The sequence below is a fragment of the Triplophysa rosa genome, linkage group LG2 (genome assembly GCF_024868665.1).
Source record: "Triplophysa rosa linkage group LG2, Trosa_1v2, whole genome shotgun sequence".
Lineage (NCBI taxonomy): Eukaryota > Metazoa > Chordata > Actinopteri > Cypriniformes > Nemacheilidae > Triplophysa > Triplophysa rosa.
The window spans coordinates 8,533,950-8,548,862 of NC_079891.1; the positions used below are offsets into that span (position 1 = coordinate 8,533,950).

The 14,913-nt window shown below is 45.0% G+C and overlaps 1 protein-coding gene across 3 annotated transcripts in view; it reads left to right on the forward strand.

Annotated features, from left to right (window-relative positions):
• Positions 1-14,913, forward strand: part of LOC130565175 (neuronal migration protein doublecortin-like) — a 61,004-nt gene that overhangs the window by 15,341 nt on the left and 30,750 nt on the right. For all 3 annotated transcript variants that reach the window (XM_057351759.1, XM_057351773.1, XM_057351766.1), the window contains one exon: positions 4,661-4,995. In XM_057351759.1, coding sequence (XP_057207742.1) covers positions 4,661-4,995 — 335 coding nt within the window. The remainder of the gene's footprint in view (positions 1-4,660; positions 4,996-14,913) is intronic.

Here is a 14,913-nt window from a genome sequence, read left to right on the forward strand (position 1 = left end):
ACAAAACTCAGGACGAAGATGAAACGCAGAACCATACAAGTACATACAATGCACGAGCACAAGACAATAGACACGAGGGCATTATATAGGGTGACAAACAAGGGGGGATAACGAGAGGCAGGTGTGGAACATAAGACACGGCAGGGAGGCAATACGGGAAACGAGAGGGGCGGGGCCAATGACGAGACACAAGAAAGCACATGGAATGTCAAAAAGGTAAACACCCCATGGCTTCTCACACTAAACATAAGGGCTCTGTCCCGATCCTGCCACATGACTAGAAAATCTTGAACAAGAAGGCAGGACCGTGACAGAGCCCCCCCCTTAATGAACACCACCAGGTGTTCACCAAGGGATGACAAACAAGACATGACAGACTGGGACATAGACAGGAACAGACAAAACATGGAAAACAAAATCAGGGGCAAACATGACAGAACAACAACAGGACTAGGGTGGGACATCAAAAATAATAAACATGGGGTGGGGTGGGGACAGACAAGGGTTCATGGAAGGAACAGTCTTAGTCCCTGATTGCGCCTTAGGGCGCGGAGTTCTGGGGGACTTAGGGGAGGAAGTCCTGGGGGGGACCGCCGACTGGAAGACCGGCTGGGACGCTGGCTGGAAGGGCGGCTGGAAGGGCGGCTGGAAGGGCGGCTGCTGCACCGGCTGGGCAGGATCGGACACCGGAATGGACTCCGGCTGCACCGGACTGAATGCCGGACTGGACGCCGGACTGGACACCGGACTGGACGCCGGACTGGACACCAGACAGGACGCCGGATTGGACACCAGACTCCGGCTGCACCGGACTGAATGCCGGACTGGACACTGGACTGGACGCTGGACTGGATGCCGGCTGCTCCGGACTGGACACTGGAGTGGACTCCGGCTGGACCGGACTGGCTACCGGCTGCACCGGACTGGACACAGAACTGGACACCGGACTGGACACAGAACTGGACACCGGACTGGACACCGGCTGCACCGGATTGGACACCAGACTGGACTCCGGCTGCACCGGGCTGGATCCCGGCTGCACCGGGCTGGACACAGGTTGGGCCGGATCCCGCGCCCCCCTCCGTTGCCTCTTCTTCTTCAGCCGAGCCACCCGTCTAGTGGTCGGCTGTAGGAAGGAGGTGAAGGGCATGGCTGGCTCGGGGTTGGAGGCCTCCGACGAGGACCCCCAAGACTCACGTCTCCCCCGCTTGCCACCGAGGCTGGCTGAAGGCGGGGCTGCAGGGGGTGGGGCGGACGGCGTGGCTACACCCAAAACCCAGAGCTGCAAGGGACTGTCCTCGGGGATAGCCGCCAGCCCCGTGAGAGACTCCGCCATGGACGTTCCCCTGGGCTCCTCACGATTCATCGCGAGTTGGAGCTGGTCCACGAAGCCCAGGGGTCTCAACCAGCGCATCTCTGCTGGCTCGAAGGGTTCATCGAGGCAGCTGTTGAAGATTACCTTCAACTATGCCTCGGTGAACCCCGAGTAGCGCACGATGGAGAGGAAATCCATGGCGAAGTCCTTCACGGTGTCCCCCTCTGGCGGAAGCCGAACAGGACGTGAGCCTGGCAGCTCCTAAACGCCTCGTCCGACTCCACGCCTAGCTGGCTACTGGGTTCGGTAGATGGCTCGTGCATTCTGTCAGGGATTCTCGTGGTGGAAGAACCAAAGTGCAGGCAGCGGGAATGAAGGGGTTAACAAAAACTTTATTTTACAAATAACAAACAAAATACCCACGAGGGGGTATGAAAACGAGAACAGAACTGGTATACAAAACTTGAAATCAAATACTTCCCTCGATGGGGAAAAAGTAAACTAAACGAGGTACTACACAACGTCACAAAACAGGAAAAGGTAAACCGAATAAACAAACATGGCAAGGGGCTAACACGAAGCACACTAGGCACAAAAACTCACAAAACTCAGGACGAAGACGAAACGCAGAACCATACAAGTACATACAATGCACGAGCACAAGACAATAGACACGAGGGCATTATGTAGGGTGACAAACAAGGGGAGATAACGAGGGGCAGGTGTGGAACATAAGACACGGGAGGGAGGCAATACGGGAAACGAGAGGGATGGGGCCAATGACGAGACACGAGAAAGCACATGGAATGTCACACTAAATGGCCCATGGCTTCTCACACTAAACATAAGGGCTCTGTCCTGATCCTGCCACACGACTAGAAAATCTTGAACAAGAAGGCAGGACAGTGACAGGTTTAGAATGACATGAGTGTGAGGAAACTGTGAAATAATTTTTATTTGGGTGAACTATCCCTTTGAATTATTATTGATAATAACTTGAAGACATAATGATGAAGTTATAACAGCAATAATAGGCATGTTATGACAATAATTAGTCTGGGACAATATAGCAAACTAGTTGTTAATAACATGAGCCACCTGCATGCCCTAAGCTGTGAGAGGCTATTGGTCGGCCTGGACATAGTCTGCTGCTAGATTTGTCTGGTTGCCATACCGACAGTAATCATCTCATTAACCAACTTCTAATCCGATACATACCTACTAATGATAGAAGAGACACTCTGGAAAATGTACTGTACATGTTCTATTAGAGTAGGTCATAAAAATTGCAGGTGTAAAACTCTTCTTACATATACTACTAATACTACATGGTAATGTAAACAAAGCATGAATGGCATATGTAGTTTGAAAAGCCTCTTTAATAACCATTTTGTGTTTTTCAACTGATTTTCCACCTATATCAATGGAGTCACCTGTCAACGGCTAGGAGGCTTAGCACTTATACAGTGTTACAATGTAATTACTTTAATCCATAAAATATAAATCAATTTACATTTATAGTCAGTACTGAACAAGTGTACGTTTTGGCTGGATCATTTGGGGGAAACCAATTTGAAGATGTATTTTAGTAAGGAATGCACAGAATATTGTTTACCCTATCGGCATAGGCCATTAAGAAATTAATAGTCATATAATTATAATCATCCGAGGCAAAGGATTTCCTGAATAGCTATGGTAGTTTCATGTTTCATGTACAGGTATCAATTCACAGTCCACAGTCATGTCTGTGTATTTAATTTATTTGGTAAGTAGCTGTATGACAATGTAGAGTCAATTTTATTATTTGTCTAGCTTGCCTAATTAAAAAAAAAATATATACATATATGGTATAAAGATAGATAATCTGTGTATTACGAAAAAATCTATTGAGAAAGCTTTCATAGCTGTGTATTTCATTCCACTATTTTAATTGCAAACAGACAGTGTTTTCCTAAAAGAATAGATCTCATGTATAAGACATGATTTATAACAGAGCAAATCTGTGTGATCAGTAAACGCTGGAGTTAAGAGATGAATCAAGAAGCTGAATGTGAGAGATGAATCATACAGGAGTTAATGCAGCCCTGAGGAATATGTTCAAAATCTGTTGCACACTCATTTAACTGCTAAGTGTGTGCATGTGTGCGTGTGTGTGTGTGTGTGTGTGTGTGTGTGTGTTTGTGTGTGTATGTGTGTCTGGAACTGAACCATTCTGTTTGTTCTGCTGGTGTGTGGATATATGTTAGGGGATATGCTTCTTGTACAGTATGAATACACACACACACATATGAATTATAGTCTCAAGTCTACTTTATTTATAGAGCCCTTTCCACTACAAAGTAGACCAAAGGACTGTACAGCCACAACAAAAATGAGAAAATAACAAGATCAACATAACAGAAAAACAATTAAAACAATTTCATCTTCCAAAAGTCAACAATTAAAAGCCTTAGAAAACAAGTATGTTTTCACGCGTGATTTAAAAACATCAACTGAGGGTGCAGATCTGATGTTAGGTGGAAGGGTATTCCATAGTAGTCCATAATTATAAAAGGTATTTGCTGAGAAAAGCTCCCGAATGGCCAAAAATAAGATTATGCAGATGTAATGTTTTGATTATTAATTTGCCTTCCAGCTGATAATTTATGTTTACAGGAGCTTACATTAGGCTGACTGTACTTCCTCTGTTCCACTCTTTAGAGATGTATCCAGTGGACTGTACATGTGAATGGGTTCAAAATGTATGTACAATATATATGCACCTAGCGTGGGTGTGGTGCATATGTTACGAGGAAGCAATACAGCCCAACTGCAACCAATATGTTTTATTTATGGGATCCCAGTCTTCATTATCTCCTTCCAAATGTTGTAGTCACTGCCCTCAAGTGATGGATGTCCTTCCTGACTGCTAATGTATGTGTGGGAGTCTGTGCATGTGTGTCAGCTTTTGGCCCCTACCCAACCTAAAGATAAATGCCTTTTTCATCCATTGCAAGCAAGCCCTGAACATGATTGATAGCATTTAGTAAAATCCTCCAGCATGTTGAGAATCTGCAGCAAAGAGACTCCATGTGATGGATGAAGGAGTCAAGATAGGGATAAGGTGTGCTACGGAATGATGACTAGAATGATAAGACAAAAACAGAAGTGCATCCTAATCCATATACTAAATTATTCTGTTTTGTGGGCTTGTGTTTTGCATTTGGCAATTTTGATGCGAATAGTGTCTTCACACTGAAATATGTGAAGAGTACTCGGAATTCCTGGAAGATGCACAGCAACATCTTCTGGCAAAGAAACCTTGAGTCATTTTGTTTCTCTTCCTGTGCTGTTTCACCCCTCCAGGTGAGAGCTATGTGTGTGCCTCTGAGAACTACTACAAAAAAGTCGACTACACCAGAAATGTGAACCCCAACTGGTCGGTCAACGTGAAAGCATCTGCCAGCCAGAAGAATATGATGGCCAACCGCGCAGCCAGTGAGGCCAGGGAGGGCAAGGATTTTGTGCGACCCAAGTTGGTGACGGTGATGAGGAGCGGGGTGAAGCCACGCAAGGCCGTCCGCATTCTGCTCAACAAGAAGACCGCACACTCCTTCGAGCAGGTGCTCACTGACATCACAGAGGCCATCAAACTAGAAAGCGGAGCGGTGAAGAGGATTTACACGCTGGACGGTAAACAGGTATGTGAGGAGAGTACATACACTTTGATAGTACATTGTATGTTCTCAATGGATACTTGCATTCTGCTTACAGCAAACTGTATGCTGCTTAAAATGATGTCTGAAACTTCATATAACGGCATATAAGCAACGATAAACATTTTATGCAGTAGTACGTAGTGAAGGGCTCCTAGGTATTATATCTTGAAACGATAGTTATTTTGCATTTTAATCCATTTTTGTATTAAAAATGTTTCATTTTGGTTGCTTCAGTCAATTATCTTAAATAAGAATAAGATAAAAGTTATAGTTGATATTGCGTCTTTTCACTGGAAAGGGAAGGTAACAATTTCCAGGTAGGTACTACAAAAATAGCGTGAGTACTGTGGTAGTATGCCATTCCTAACATAAATTCCAAACACAAACCACAACCCCACACATGCAAATTTGTCTATATCCGTGTCTGTGAACAGACTCTTTTGTTTATTGTGACACATTTGAAAATGAACTGTCATTTAAGATCCAAACAAGTAAATACAGCAAATGCAGCCCACACATGCAACACATCATGCCAAAAATCAAATTCAGCTCAGCATTGGTTTTACAGTATGTTTCCTGTGGGAGTCTGTGTATCAGGCCAAATGTAATTTATTCACTTATTCACCTTCTCACTAATGGAAGGCTTTGGTCCACAGTGTAGACCACAGCATCTGCCATCATTAGATGTTGTTTTTGAAGAAGGCTTCTCTGTTACATTCGTATTCCTGTAAATTACTATGGTGTTGTCTTCTAAAATGATTTTTAAAGCCTTCTGCCAAACACACACTTTACATGATAAAATACTGATTTAAATGTCTGCCGAGCTTTTGAAGGGAGGTTTTTGTGAAATGGTGACATGTTAAACCAACTTTTTTACTGGAGTATTTAAAAAAAATACACAAAAAAATACACACTGCTATTTGTTGTTACTGTATTACTGTGTTATTACCACTATTAAATTCGTAATAGCATGGAAAGTAGAACCTTCAGCACATCTTTACTTCCATGAAAGTCAATCTTTTTAGTTGTCTCACTTAAAATATTCTAAACTATTTTAAAAATACAGTACCTCTTAAATAAGTAAAAACAATATCGATCCATACAAGCACAAACCACGTTGTGCATTATTCTTTGCTTGAGTTTCCATGTTTAATGGTGACTTTTCATAGACATAAAGATTTTAAACTGTACAAACAGTGTATTCTATCAACTTAACACATTTTTAATTTTTAAAATAAGCATAATTTAGTTTGTTTAATAATCAATTTAATCTTGGGGTATAGAATATACCACTAGTACAGAATGTATTTCTGTCGCCGCTTTGTCAACTATGCTACCTCTATACAAAGCTTTTTGGAAGTATAATTGATCTTTTAGCAAAGTAAGATTAAGCTTTATTTATTAGCTAGACTGATTCCATTTTATATCTGCTGTTACAGATATAAATGTGAAAACCTAGATCAGTTATCAGTTATCAGCTATTAGTTGCCGTTCTGTATGCATATTATTTTGTGCACACTTTTTGATATGGATCACTGGATTTTAATCCTTTGTGTCTGGTATACAGTGATAACATCATTGTCATCACAGCAGCAGTGGGCATTTGGAGAGCAGGAGGGGTCTGACCCTTCACATTTAACCTTCAGACCCTCTGTTCATACACTGACCTTTGCTTATGAACCGTATTCCTGTCCTTCCAGTGTAAAGCTTGTACATGCTCTCTCATGCAGAACTCCATAAATGATTTCTAATCAGATCCTAAGAGATGAGGATAGTAGAATTCTGGCCTGCAAAATTGAGACAATGCCCTCTGTTTTTTCCACCCAAATTACCAACATTGTATCTACAGTACTAGACAACAGCAATACGAAAAAGCAGTTTCATAGAATTTCCCTTAAATAGTAAGAATGTTTTTTAACATAAACATATATGCATGCTGTGAAAAAGATTCATGAAATCCAGTTTATTTAGTCTGAAAATCCCATAAACACCTAGATGCCAGATTTTTTAGCAGCCAAACTGGACCACATTCATATTTAGTCTGAAATCTGATATGCCACGGGGCATAATGCCTTATTTATTGGTGTATTTGTTCAGCACCACATTGACAGTTATGTAAAACATAATCTAATTCACTAAGTATGGACAATTTATGCTATTTGTCAATGCAAAATTCAATAAAAAAAGGCTGAGCTTTCCCTTCATTAGTGGGATTAAGTCAACCAATACATTTTACAGATTCTCTTTAAGTGTGATCATCAAACCGCATGTCTTTCATAAATCACAAACCTTGCAGGTCATTTGGAATGTAGAGTAAATTCAAGGTCAGGTCTGGATGCACTGCTGAAATATTCAAATTAAACATCTGATGGTTTCTTATACTGAGTTCCCTTTCTGTCGGTCTCTCGATGTTGTGTCGAGCCGACAGATGGGGGTTCGCTCTTGAGAACCTATCAACTTCTGACTAGTTTAGAAAAGGCCAATGAAATTGGCGAATGAAATTTGCATGCCGGACTCCGCCCCAGGATATCTGGGTATAAAAGGGAGATGGCGTGCTGCATTCATTCACCTTTTGTTCTCTAGCGTGGCATGTCCTGCTGTTCTCATAGGTGCAACACACTCATTGAGGAGGGGGACGGTCACGATGTCTGCTTCCAGTAAGCTGGGGCAGACGTTGTGGATACGTCCAGCCACAGCCACCACCTCGTCTGCTCCCCGTTCCGTGATGGCAGGACTACGGCCCTGCCGTCTGCTACAGCAAGCAGCGAGGGTGATATGAGGGTTACTGTGAGCGTTAATCCACCAGCCACTGGCTCACGGACCGTTCGCACCTCGTCTCGCTCATCAGACCGTTCCCCAGGAGACGGTCCCACCGTCTTGTTCCTCAACCACGTATTCGGACACGATGCGTGATGATGAGATGTCTCTTGCAGCATCGGGGGGTGACGTACTGCCATCCGACTCCGATGATTCATCGGGCTCCCTCCCTCGGGGGGTCGAACCCAGGAAGAAGCGGATGTTAAAATGTCAGCCATGCTTTCCCAGGCAGCCGTGAGCGTTGGGTTGCAGTGCCCGCTCTCCCAGCGCTCGCGGCTGGCTACATGGCACCTCGGGTTTGAGCGCGGCTCCAAGCCGCGCCCGCCCCCAGTGCCGTGTTTTCCGGAAGTGCATGAGGAACTTAGTAAGACCAGAAACGCCCCCTTTCAGGCACGTTTCACGTCAAACAAAATTCTGTCACCCTCTCTTCCCTCGAGGGTGAGACAGCTAGAGGATATGTCGATGTCACCCAGGTGGAGTATGCAAACGCACCCTGACCCCCTGGTCTTCAATGACCTTCTTGCGGACAGGGTCCCTTTAGGGCAGGTGTCAAGGCATGTTGTGGTTGGGGGTGCCGAATGCAATGGGCACGCAGTTTCGGGGAGGTGGACGGGGCCCCCGCCTGCGCTGGCATATCAACTGCCTAGAGTTGTTGGCTGTGCTACTTGCACTGAAGAGGTTGCAACCTCTCGTGCAGGGCAAGCACGTGCTGGTCCGGTCAGGACAGTACAGCTGCCGTGGCGTATATCAATCGTCAGGGTGGCATTCGCTCACGGCAGCTAACACGACTCGCCCGACGCCTCCTCCTCTGGAGTCAGCAGGTGATCAGCTCCCTGCGAGCCACACACATCCCAGGCGACCTGAACCAGACAGCCAATGCGCTCTCTCGTCAGTTGACGCCTCGCGGCGAGTGGCGACTCCATCCCCACGCAGTCCAGCTCATATGGGAGCAGTTCTGCCAGGCGCAGGTGGACCTGTTTGCCTCCCCGGACTCCTCCCATTGCCCGCTTTGGTACTCTCTGACCGAGGGACCTCTCGGCAAGGATACCCTAGCGCACAGCTGGCCGCAGGGTAAGCGGAAGTACGCCTTCCCCCCAGTGAGCCTCATTGCACAGGTCTTGTGCAAGGTCAGGGAAGAGGAGCATCAAGTGGTACTAGTTGCGCCCCATTGGCCCAACCGGACTTGGTTCTCGTAGCTAAGGCTCTTGACAATAACTCCCCCCTGGCTGATCCCCCTGGTGAAGGACCTGCTTTCCCAGGGGAAGGGGCACGTTACGGCATCCCAGGCAGACCCCTGGAACTTCCATGTGTGGTCAGGACGAAGAAATCCTGAGTGGCCCACCCCCGGTGGTTGGGACATCACTCAGGCTAGGGCCTTGGCCACTAGGTGGCTATACACCCATAAGTGGTGCCTCTTCTCGTCCTGGTGATCGTCTCGAAGAGAAGACCCGCGGAGTTGCTCGATCAGGAACGTGCTGTCCCTTCCTCAAGAGAGACTGGAGAGTAACCTCTCCCCCCTCCACACTGGGAGTGTATGTAGCCGCTACGGCCGCTCATCACGACCCAGTTGCTGGGAAGCCTCTGGGACAGCACGACCTGGTCATTACGTTCCTAAGGGGCGCGAGGAGGCTACCGCCTCATCTGCGCTCAGTACCCTCTTGTGACCTAGGTAGCAGGCCTCAAGAGCCCCCCCCCCCTTCGAGCCCCTCGGAGCTGCCGCTCTTTTTCACCTCACGATAAAGATGGCTCTCTGATGGCGCTCACCTCCAAGAGGGTAGGGGAACTACAAGCACCCTCCGTGTCCACAGATTGCCTAGAACTCGGGCCCGGTGATTCTCACTTTATCACGAGACCCCGGCCCGGCTACGTGCCCAAAGTTCCCACCACTCCCCCTAGAGACTAGGTGGTGAACCTGCAGGCGCTCCCCACCGGGGAGGAAGACCCAACCCCATCCGTGTTGTTTCCAGTACGCGCACTGCACCTCTACTTGGACCGCCCAGGCCAGCTTCAGAAGCTCTGAGCAGCTCTTTGTCTGTTTTGGAAGTCAGCAGAAGGGGAGGGCTGTCTCCAAACAGAGGCTGGCGCACTGGATCATGGATGCCGTCACTACGGCATACCGATCTCAAGATCGCCCCTGCCCATTAGGAACTGGCTCAGGGCGCCTCTCTGGCAGACATCTGCAGAGCTGCGGGTTGGGCTAAGCCCAACACCTTCGCGAGGTTCTAATACCTACGCGTGGAACCGGTGTCAGCCCGCGTCCTGCAGGGCAACATGTAGGACCGGCGGCCGGTAGGGCGTACGCCTGCGAAAGCCCTTCCCACTTCCTCTAGGGGGATCAGCGGCTATTTACGCCTCCCTTCTTTCCCCACTGGGTAAAGAACAGGCATTCCATCCATCACTAAGCACCTTCCTGGGGGCAGGCTGGGCAGATTAGCCCTGCCCCCTTAGGCCGGGGAACAGTTGAGTTATCTACCACATAGCTCTAACCGGACCTAGTGCTCCAGACGTGGGCGGTTCCGTCTGATGTATCCTCATGAAAGGTTCCCACCTCGGCAACCCATGACCTCCCTATGTGGACCTCCACCTTGCGGTTAACTGCTTCAGTCCGTACGTTTTCCCATGAGTTCGCCCCTGATGGTGAGACCATGTGGTGTCTCCACTAATTCCTCCCTATGGTAGGTAGTGGTCTCTGTAGCGTTTTTCCCCCAGGGGGGAATAATGCTTACTCAGTGGCCCTTACGGTGCCGGGCGGCTTCTCGCTGTTAGAGAATAAAGGACCTTTTCTTCAAAAGCTCTGGGACCCCCTACCTCTCCACTGGACGGTTACAATTTCGCACTAGCGCTCACGTCTGACTCGCCCAGGCCAGTCAGCGTCGCTCCGCTAGAGATTGTGACGTGGCACAGCGCTGTGGCATTTTCCATAGGAACCCCATCTGTCGGCTCGACACAATGTCGAGAGACCGACAGAAAGGGAACGTCTTGGTTACGGATGTAACCTCAGTTCCCTGATGGAGGGAACGAGATGTTGTGTCATTCTTGCCACAACGCTGGCCGCCCGCCGCAGCGGTCGAGGGATGCTCAGGCTCCTCAGACCAAAAGGTGAATGAATGCAGCACGCCGTCTCCCTTTCATACCTGGATATCCGGGGGCAGAGTCTGGCATGCAAATTTCATTCGCCAATTTCATTGGCCTTTTCTAAACTAGTCAGAAGTTGATAGGTTCTCAAGAGCGAACCCCCATCTGTCGGCTCGACACAACGTCTCATTCCCTCCATCAGGGAAGGGTTACATCCGTAACCAAGACGTTTCTTCAGTAGGTTTTTCAAGATGGTCAGTTTTTGTAAGTAGTCCTAGTCTAGTCTAGATGGTTAATCAGCTGGATCACCAGCTGGTAGGACCAAGGGCAGTCTGATAAGAAGGGTTGCCAGGTCCTCCTAGAAGTATTGCCAGCCCAATGACCCCTCAAAACCTGCCCAAAAGGAACGAAAATTAGCCCATTTTTTTCTGGTGTTAATAACTGCCAATTTTTTTTAGCCAAATTCTATTGCTATATAACTGTCTTATTTCAATGGTTTACTATTTATTTGTAGTCTGTGTGCAAGTCTGTCTTTTAGATCCTGTGCTCGAGTGCCTTTCACAGAAATGCACAAGAAACGTGTTTATCTTCTCCGTAAGACATACACGCACAAATGTGTTTGGCAACACTGATGATACTGTACGTCATCTTGATCAAGGTAGCAAGAGCTGTTAGACCACTCTGTATATGAAACAATGTTTAATTTTAGCTTATAAAGACATTTACATTTTCTCTTTACAACAACAAATTATTATCATGAAAAATGGACCGAAGTATTGACAACTCATGTTGTCCACAAGGGTGTCTACATTTGACATACTGTGCTTTTCCCCAATTCCACCTGCCACCAATAGGCAAAACCAAGTAGCTGTGCTGGGTCATGGCATAAACTAAAGGCTAGTGGCCAATAGTTATTAGCCTTTGATGTGTTCCATCTAGGGAGGCCACCGCTCAACAAACCAAATATATATTTACCCTTTATCTCGTAAAAATAATTTGTTATTTAGTCCATTAAGTACAACATAATTAAGGCATAAATAAAATGTTATATAACATAAAACAATTGTAATGGCAGTTTCAATTTAAGGTTAACTCTCTTTCAATTTTGAGCACAGATCAGATGCGGGGTTATCATATTGTACACTTTGAAGATCTTCTCAAAAAGAGAAAACTAAAAGAATAAAGAACAAACAAAGGATAAAAAAGAGTTTATCTTTTAAAATGTGTTATTGTTAAATATAGCATTTTATAGCTATTCACAAAGGTTAAAGAACGTGTTTCTTACTGTGACAACTAAAAACAAACAAATGCGGGACATTTTCTTAGTAGGCGACGTGCGGGACAAGGGGTGAATATGCTGTGCGGTACAATGCAAAGTGGGACAGTTGGTCACCCTAGTTCCAACCCAGTTTTCTGTTTCAAAAGCTGCTTTAGACAATGTATTGTGAAAAGAGAAATAGAAAATGTAGAATAAAAATTTGAATTGCCTTTTCCCTGATTTAATTTCCTAGACCAAGAAAAGACAGAACCTCCTTGGAAAAAGCAAAAACGGAAGGGGGAAAAGCAAGGCAGACTAGTATTCTTTAAGTCTCTAGTTGCAGTGGGGCATAAGCGTTTAAAATTCTTGCTTTCCTCTAAGGTTTGTGTCTCTGAGGATTTGCTAGTCTCCGAGCAGTGTGAATGTCTTTGTAATAATGTGATGCACAACACACACACATGCTAACAGATGGAGATTGTTGGATTAGTGTGTTCTGCTGAGTTAACATCAAGCTGTTTCTATCCCACCCACTCTTCTTTGATATGGGTAATTGCTGCATTTACTATGGTCCCACAGGAGTCACATATGTCTCACACACTTAAGCGCTGACAACAGTGAAATCTCAGCTTCCGGGTAAGGCATTCAAGGTCAAGCTCTGTTTGGACACCATCCCTCACAGCAGGTGTAAAATCCACTGGCTCCAAAATAGGGACCTTAAGCAACACTTAAAAACAGAGGGATGTTGATGTACACATATCAAAGCAAGAGACATTTGTTTATAGGAAAGAATGCAGAATTCAACCAAAGCATTTCACAAAAACAAGCTTGTTTTAAATTGTAAAATTACATGGTTGAAAAAGGCTTTTACACCAGGCTTGGACCACCTTTTGCCTTCAGGAGTGGCATAGATAAGTGTTGGAAACATTCCTCAGAGATTTTGGTCCATATTGACACGATAGCATGACGCAGTTGCTGCAGATTTGTTGGCTGCACATCCATGATGCGAATCTTCCATTCCACCACACCCAGAAGGTGCTCTATTGGATTGAGATCTGGTGACTCATTGTCATGTTCAAGAAACCAGTTTGAGATGATTTGAGCTTTGGGTCATGGTACATTATCCTGCTGGAAGTCAGAAGATCGGTACACTCTGGTTATAAAGGGATGGACATGGTCAGCAACAGTGAGGTAGGCTGTGGCGTTTAAACATTGCTCAGTTGGTACTAAGGGGCCCAAAGTGTGCCAAGAAAACATCCATTACACCACCACCACCAGTCTGAACCGTTGATACAAGGCAGAATGGATCCATGCTTTCATGTTGTTTACACCAAATTCTGACCATTTCAAACCATTCTGCCATTCTCCTCTGACCTCTGACATCAACAAGGCTTTTTTGTCCACACAACTGTCACTCACTGGATATTTTCTCTTTTACGGACCATTCTCTATAAATTCCTACATTGTGAGTAAAAATCCTAGTAGATTACCAGTTTTTGAAATACTCAGATCAGCCCGTCTGGCACCAACAACAATGCCACATTCAATGTCACTTAAATCCTCTATCTTCCCCATTTTCATGCTCGGTTTGAACTTCAGCAATTCGTCTTCACCACGTCTAGATGCCTAAATGCATTGAGTGTCTGCCATATGATTGGCTGATTAGAAATTTGTGTTAGCAATGAAATGCTACACACATTGCTTATGGTCCTTAAGGTACACCTACTGTACTGTACATTTGAAGATACACAACAGGTACCAAAAGGTACAACATTATGTTACGTTTTGTATAATTGTAAAGGTACAAAAATACCCACCCTGATGACAGAAACTTTTTTTTTCTGACAGTGATAGCTTTATGTATTTTGAATAGATATTTTAACGCTTGTTGCAAAATTAAAATGCAAATGCATTCCCGGGCCGATTATACACGTTTAAATGCAATTTCCCTTAAATTCATTAACATGAACAGGTTGAACATTCGGGATTGTATTTTCATTTGCATAGTGTAGCAAAATTCAATGTGGATTTGAAAATGCATTTCAAGCTGACCACGCCCTCCTGCCACCATACAGCAGCATTGCGCAAAGACGGAGCCAGAATTGCCTGTTACTGCGTTGATTTGAGGTGTTGGAATCATGTACGGATGAAAGTGGAGTGGAGCGAAATGCGCATGATAGATGATAGAACCAGGAACGACTGAGCAGTACAGACTATAGGCCTTTCACAAAACTTCTGTCATTTTTTCCTTTATGCGTTAAATTTGTAACAAAAATGCTACAAAATTAAATACATATTTCTATAGGTAATGTTTTGGATAAAACAGTTTGGGACAAATTTACTAACAGCTTGCACAAATGTCACAAGGCGTGGACACAGTTGTTTTGTGGCTGCCCTTGTTGCATATGCATTTGTAGTAGTTTACCTTCCAGACTACATAAATTGTGACAGGAGAGTATTTAATTTCTTTGAATTTTAATTCGACTTCCTGTATTGAAATTAAAATGACAATTCTGAATTCTTTTGGCTATCACAATTCACATCCGAATGGCAACACTGTCCCTGCAAATTTATTGTTTTTAAAAACCTTTATATTAAACCTATTATATATATATTATATTAAAAACCTAAATGACATAGAATAGAAACTGCATATCTAGATGTTAATTTTATTTTTTTTCCAACCAAAAAAGACAGAATGAATTCTTTATACCTCATGTTTATTTTGCTTGTGTTGAGAGATGCATTAAAGC